This window comes from Loa loa, assembly GCF_000183805.2.
Source record: "Loa loa unplaced genomic scaffold supercont3.37, whole genome shotgun sequence".
Lineage (NCBI taxonomy): Eukaryota > Metazoa > Nematoda > Chromadorea > Rhabditida > Onchocercidae > Loa > Loa loa.
In genome coordinates this window covers 98,624-106,165 of record NW_018108217.1, presented here as the reverse complement: position 1 = coordinate 106,165, position 7,542 = coordinate 98,624, and the positions used below count along the sequence as shown (strand labels likewise).

At 34.7% G+C, this 7,542-nt stretch overlaps 2 protein-coding genes across 2 annotated transcripts; both read left to right on the top strand.

Annotated features, from left to right (window-relative positions):
* Positions 1–825: 825 nt before the first annotated feature.
* LOAG_10974 (hypothetical protein) lies at positions 826–1,448 on the top strand (the record flags this gene model as incomplete). The annotated part of the gene is made up of 3 exons (XM_003146497.1): positions 826–996; positions 1,047–1,157; positions 1,293–1,448. The coding sequence occupies 3 exons, from the start codon at positions 826–828 to the stop codon at positions 1,446–1,448; spliced, it is 438 nt and encodes a 145-aa protein (XP_003146545.1).
* Positions 1,449–2,851: 1,403 nt separating this feature from the next.
* LOAG_10973 (hypothetical protein) lies at positions 2,852–7,524 on the top strand. The gene is made up of 13 exons (XM_003146496.2): positions 2,852–3,039; positions 3,381–3,491; positions 3,723–3,945; positions 4,045–4,154; positions 4,687–4,895; positions 5,161–5,314; positions 5,445–5,539; positions 6,006–6,115; positions 6,333–6,439; positions 6,616–6,679; positions 6,777–6,868; positions 6,955–7,056; positions 7,259–7,524. Exons 1-13 carry the CDS (start codon positions 2,948–2,950, stop codon positions 7,335–7,337), a joined length of 1,548 nt encoding a protein of 515 aa, XP_003146544.2. The 5' UTR covers positions 2,852–2,947; the 3' UTR covers positions 7,338–7,524.
* The last annotated feature ends 18 nt before the right edge of the window (positions 7,525–7,542 follow it).

Sequence of the window (7,542 nt, the reverse complement as noted above, 5' to 3'; positions counted from 1 at the left end):
TATATATATATATATATATATATATATATATATATATATATATATATATATATATATATATATATATATATATATATATATATATATATATTACTTATTTATTAATTTAATATGATAAAGATTAAAAAGAAAATATAATGTTCCATGATGTGTTACATAGCTCTTCTTTAGCGGAAAAATGCGGAAGAAAAGGGAATCATTCTTTTTAACTCATTTATCTTTTTTTACAATTGATTTAGCTTTAACCTGGGGATAAACAATAGTACTGTTTAAAATAATCATAAGTCAGTTTTATTTCTAGTGAACTTCGGTATCTGCTCAAGGAAGACTTCGTTTTCTGCCAATCAATTGAGGAAGGTAAGATATTCAACGATTTCTATTCCCATCCAAACTAAATAAAATAATGATAAATTTCAAAGACTAAATTTTATACGTGTTTACTAATTCTACTTTTTTTTTTAAGGGCCCATTTCACTGATTTCAGAGAAATAATATCGTCCAGCAATAATTTTGTGCCCTATTATTCATAATTTCAAATATATTTCATATACTCTTCCTACAACAAAAAAAAGCATATAATATAATTATTGTTATGTCAGATTGTATTTTTGGGTTTTATTATTTTAATTTGAAAAAGCCTTAAATAAACGTTTTTAATGTAACTTTAAATGATGCAAAATTATGGCTTCTTCCAAAATTCATTTTCAAATGCCTGTTGTGTTCATCGCTGTTTGATTTGAAACAGATCATACTTGGCATCAAATCATATCCTAATATGGTTCTACTTTTTACAGAGTTAAGACAAAATTACAGAACACGGACGCTATGGCTGAAGAAAACTCGACACCGGAGGAGAATATGAACAACTCGGGGATGCCATTCGAGACGAAAAAGCGCATCATCGAGGAACGTATTGCTGATGTGAAGCAAAGCATGCTTAATTTGCGCATGACAATGCGCGAAACTACCGAAGCAAGCAATTTGAAACCAAACAAAGTTCCTCTTAGCGATTTTCTTTTTTTTTAATTGACCTTTACAATGTTCAGGAAGTGCGAGGTGTATTTTATCGTGTCATGAAGTTGCAAAGCATCGCTAATAGTGTCTCGGAAAATTTGAAGATGCAGCTGGAGGAATCGAAGAGAATGCGTGAAAAGAAGGTTAACTTTAAAACACATTTTCCAAGGCAAAACATCATCAGATGTTAATATAGCCCTTCAGCCTTCTAATTCATCAGCAAGAAATACTGTTTTAATTTTAAGTAAAGTATAAAATATAACAAATCTAAGTTGTAGCTTTTGGAACACAAACGTCTTCTCGACAAATCGCGACGCATCCTGGATGAATCCAAATGTTTGATTGCGGTTTTCGAAGAATACGTCAAACAGAATCGTAAACGCCAGCAGTTTCCTTTGTCATCCTCAGAGTCCCATCAAAACATTAAGAATTAAGTTATCGTCCTATTCTGCAGAAATCTCAATGAAGTTGCTAGCATTATCCAACAAAAAAAGCGTAATTAATTATTTACAGAGTGAACTCCCAAGATCTCTTGGGTCTTGAAAAATATAGCAAAAGTAATGTCTTACTGGTTGATATCGACTGATATGAATTTTAGGTTTCGTGACGAGGATGGAAATACATGGGTGGAAGTAGACGACCAGCAGCCTGGTAAGGGACTCAATTTAATTAGTAACTTTCAATGATTCTCATTGTAACCAATATATGAAGGTACAATCTAAATTTAGCTTTAAACCAGGAGTGAAGTTTTTTAAGGATGTTCCGGATATCATTATAAAGGCCATAACGATAGCAACGCCTATGGTGACGGCAAAAATTTCAAGTGAAGAGTTAGTTACCAGAGAGTAATCGAAAATGAGTGATCAGGAGGATTATTTTTTTCTAGAATATGCTTTATTTATTTTTCAACAGGAAACTTAAACTTGCCCAATTCAAAATTTAGAAATTTAGGGGAAAAGTACGCGACAAACTTTATCAAGGTCCTTTTATTCCAAAACAGTTTTTTAACTGAGCATTTCATCTTCGTCAATAAATGCTAACTAATTAGTTGTTGTCGATTACAAATTAGTGAGGTTATATTGGGAGAGGGGAGAAGGGGTAATCGTATGGATAAATTTTGGTGGCAATATACGCACAAAAGCATCCAAATTGGCTGAACATTAAATGTTAGATTAAGATTTTACGTGACACATTCCTCTCAAGATCCATATCCTCGAATAATTAATAGATTTTGAAAGGGAAAATGAAATTTTTTATTCCACTTTTAAAATATTTCTATTTGTGCAATATTTTAAAGTCACCAATCATTGAGAGTTCTTTTTAAAGTGTTCATATTACATGTACATGTATTCTATAAAAGTTACTTTTTATATTCATTTGCCTCACTTCTACTCTTCTGCATTCCTGTTTTCAAGTATTGAAATAAAAGTTTTCTTATCCATACATAACATAACAACAAATGATAGTGACAAAGGAGACACGTAAAGGCGTAAAAAATGCACGCCAAATGTAAGAGGAATTTAAAGAAGGATGAAAGTTTTCATTGCAGTCCACTAACTACAGCGTTTCATTTAGTTGATTCATTGTTAGACAAAGATGATTGAGAGCGGAGGGGAGATGTGCCGGGAGTGATTTGTCGGGATTTCCCTTCTTCTTCTAGTTTTGCGTTCACGTGTATACGTGAGAGTGGTACGGAATGGAGGATCGGGTAGGATGGAATATGATAGAGAATGACAACAGGCGATATTACGTGATTTAACTTGTGCATTAACACGTTATCGCGGAATTATTTCAGAGTTTCTTTTCACGACAGTGTCGTTCTTTGAACAATTTATATCATAATTATAAAATGAGCCGCAGGTTAGTCATTCATTTCGTTGTGATATTTGTACTGTCATGAAGCACACATATGTGACATGCACAACATCGTAATATGGATGTCGTGATGGTCAAGTATTGTCAAAGTGTAACAAGGGGTAACGTAGGAGCTTCAAGCAAGCCAAAAAAGCATCGCGGCCAGATTTGGTAATCTGAAGTACCGAGGTAGCGGTGGATTAAATGAAGTTGCTGGGAACTGCTGTGATAGCCTCTGTTAGGAGGTCAGTCGACGGTAGCGCATTAGCTTTTTATTGTAAGGAGATGCGTTTTACTGATGGCCGGGCAGTTTTGGTTGTTTTAACCAGAATTGTTCAGTACACCCCCTGTAATTTTGAACTCTATTTCTTAGTTACAGTTCAATAAGAAAACATAAAGACTGCTAGAACTCGTTAGGAATCTATCAATCGATTATCGTCCCAGAAAATTTAACCGTTCAGCAGTTTCTTTGGTGTATGGAGACGATATTAATAAAAGTTCAACTGTTATAGGATTGCAACCTTACATTCATCGGGTAAGAAAACAAGGAGCCGGAGCAATAGTCCATCTACTGATAGTGGGAAACGTCAGCAAGGATTTTTTGTTGGCGGTAGTGAGCAGAGGTAAGTATGATTTGCCGTAAGCTTTCCACTATAATAATTCTTGCCAAATCTTCGGATATATATTCTTTTAATTTTGGTTTATGAAGTGATGATGAATTACCCAAGTTAGATTTTCGGAACTGTTTCAACCACGTCACCCTGTACTGTCAGAACCTGGTAAAGCGATTAATAAGGATTCAAGTAGGTCACCGTAATATATTTACATCTTATTTCATTTCAAACATATTTCAGCGGGAATTTAGTACTTGGATCAGATAGTTCACGTAGTGAAGATGTCGTTTCACAGTTCTTCAATTCAGCTCGTGCACATGGTGCTGAATCTCTGACACCAGAAGAGAATGCCAAACTAGGAACTCGTGATGCAGTGAAGTTCGCTTCGAGTAGTAAAGGTTATCGCTTAGGGGATGCTGTACAGCCGTCTGAGTTGGTTGAATCGAGCATTTCTTCTTCTCCAGTAAGTATTTTGATGTTTCTTTCCTAATCAAACTTTTGGAAATTATTTTAGTAATCTTTTTGTTAAATTGAATTTAAGGTAGCAATCCTTCTGTTTCAGCAAGAAGTGGCACTCGTCATGTGGGAAAATGGGTTTACTGTAGATGATGGTCCACTTCGATCGTACAGTGATTCGCCAAATCATTCGTTTTTGCAGTCGATTTGCGAAGGGTAACTTTTAACTTGACCAAATGAACTTTTTTGTTTCTCTTTATTTCCTAAAAAATTTTAAGACAGGGTAACGTAAAATAGTTTTCGTTAGATCTTGGTGCATTTGTATTACTTTTTTTTAGAAACTAGAAATATTGGGTCTTCCAGCAAAAACAATCGTTCTTGTTTTTGTTAAGAGATTCGAAATTACGGTGATTGAAACCTGTAATGAAATTTGTTTTCAACTATAATATTAACAAAGCAAAATGGAATGCGTCTGACACGTTAAACAAGTCAAAGAAATCTTACGGCTTAGTGGCCTACTGATTCAAGAGAAATCATCTCTAAACCTTATAAGTTGAGTGAAAAACTTTATTAATGGTATAATTAGATCCCTTTAAAGAGTCCAAATATTACAGCGTTGTGCTAATATTGAGAAATATTTCAGTGACCAGTCTTTTGCGTTTTATAGTGATTTGTGGTTTATAAACCCAGTTATTCTTACTGAGTATATGAAATATGTTGCTTCACACCTCTATTTAAAGTAGTTTAGGCACATCCCGAGCGAGATAATACGACAGTATCCGGGTAAAACTATTGACATCAGAATGGAACGTCGACAGGAACAGTACGTAGTTGAAGCGAAACCGTTCAGTGGACAAGGTCAGAGACTAGGTGAACTTGTTCCAATCATCGCTGTTGCAGAAAATTCGAAGCGAAGAACGAGTAATGGAGCTAATCCAGCGAACAGTGGATTTGTAGGTATGCTATGTCTATAATGTTTTGACGAGTAAAACTTGGAATAATCTTGTTTACTGTGTTCGTCTCCATAATAAATGCTTGATAAATCCAAGGAAATTTTGTTTTTTAAGGATATTACTTTATGACGCTGTGTTGAATTACTTTTTATTTATTGTGTTGTATTTCAGGACATGTACATCCTGGAATGCACTGCTCGAATCTACCATTTATACGTTACAGAGTGTCACTCAGTGGTCTAAAAATAATTGGGTTTTGGTGATTTTAGATTCCGACTGTGTTAAGAAGGCTCAGGAAGCGGTAAAATTAGTTGATGGAGAGCCCATTACGCATGTGCAAATTCGACTACCAAGTGGAGGGCGGGTTGTCGGGCAATTCAACCATAATCATACTGTTCGAGACATTCGGAATTTTCTCGTAATGTGAGTCACAGGTTTTCAATGTAGACATTTGTACTGATTTTCATTTCCAGTTATTGCTGCTTTCAACCATAAACTGTGTTAGCCATACTATAACTAAATGCCGTATCAAGTGTTATGATATTTTTTTTAGCGCAGCACCAGATTATGCCTTCCAACCATTCAATTTGATGACAACTTTTCCGAATAAAGTGATCGAAGAAGAAAACATTTCTCTGAAAGAAGCAGGTTTACTGAATGCAGTTATTGTTGCAAAACTTGTATAGTTCATGTTCTGTAGAATTCTTGCTGTTTTACTTTATGTCTTTTCACTTCTTTCTCAGCAACGTATCTGTTTTGCTGTGACGTTTCAGTAATGTCAATGTGCAACACATGGATGCAAAAACTTTTCATATGCCGGAGGGAGAACATAGTATTCTCTTTTTTCTTGTAATAATGATCTGAATTGCTGTTAAGGATTGCAAATAAAAAAATTTTCATTTCATGGCAGTACTCAGGTTACTGGCTTTCCAAGTTCTTTGCATTCTAGAGCATTTTGATACTTGAATTGAAGGCACATAATCACTGGAATTTTCATCTCTGGAAGCAAAAATTTAGGAAGAGAAGAGGAGAAAATTAAATAGCATATTATGCTATGATTCGTTCGATATTACGAATTTCTTCGAAAAAATCCATGGTTAATTCTAATGTTTAGTGGATCGTAAACGGGAGATGTTTTATACTAATTGCGCGGTAGTCCCTGCAGTGCGGGTAGCCTATATGGAGCACAAGCTATGTATGATGTTGCGAAAGAGTGGTGCAAACGTGCGTTCATTCCTGGTCTACATTCTTTAGATTCCTGGCTTATTCAACTTAGAAAATAGGATTAGGGTAAGGGTGGTTTTTGTGTATAGTTTGGAAAGGTTCGTGATTTTCGTGCTATATGGTTCTCAGTCTTGCAATATAATTTCTGGATTGTTTCCTTTGGTGAAGTGGTATTTTATTTAATAGTTTTGTATATATGTTATTCCTTCGTATGCAGGTTCTAATGAGTGTGAAGGAAATTCTGGGTTTGCGGATATGGACGAAATTCTTCCAAATAGTTAAAGGTTGCGGTGGATGGATTGGTTTCATGAAGAAACGTTATTTGTAAGCGTATTTGAAATGTTTTACTCTATTAGTATATTATTAAGTAATTGCTGGTGATACAATAAATCTCATTTATAGTATTCTATATTGAGATTTTTACAGTCATGTTGTCTTCCATTGTTTTCCATTTCTGTCAGTTTCTCTTTATTTTGATATATTTTCTGTGTTCTGTTCAGAATGGATGAAACGAGAATAGGGAAATTCATGGGAGAAGACAAATTCGGCAATAAATACTACGAAGTTAGTAGACGTTTCTTTCATGTTTCTCATAATTTTTTAACCTGTATTGAGTAATGGAATCAATATTAAATCATTAAATTTTCCATGTATCTTCCAGGACAATTCTTATTTTATACCCCGAAATCGCTGGGTTGAATATCCAGAACACGTTTGGCTTGATTATGACGCTTCTCAAATTCCTGCTGAGTGGTGAGTTAACCTTTTTCTATTGCTCATCTGTTTCAATATTCTTTGGATGATTCATGTGCATTTTTGTTAAGCTCATACTTTCATAGGCATATGTGGTTACATCATATTACCGATGAAACTCCTGTCCAGAATCCTCCAAAACGAAGGAAGTGGATGTTGGACCATGAAGAGACACTGACTTTATTAGAGTAAGTTTAAGAAATGTTTTATTATTACCCTTCCCTTGAACTTTTGATATGTTTTGAGAAGGTTAGTGTTTCATTCCTTTGCATCATTTTGGTTTTTTGGAATGTTTGGCACAATAGATTTATAAGTTTATGTCTCATTTATTTCGGTCTAGGTTTGTTGGAGTGTACTGGTGATTGTGAAGGGCAAAAATTTGTTTTTCAGGAATCGAAAGTATTACCCTTACTCGACAACAAAACAGAAGCTGTCGCTATGGAACCCGAAGTTTAAGGAAACACAGTAGAGATATCTTTCCCCCTGTGTTCTTATTAATATAGAGTATCTGGTGCTTTAACATGTAGATTGCAATGTTCAATTGTCGATAAAGATTATTTTAAGCTTTCGAATGTTGTAGTGGTCGGATTAAAGATCAGTTTTTTTTGTTTTACAAAATTACACGCTAGGTTTCTGTATGTTGCGTTTTTCATAGGTCGTACGGTTGCATGGCG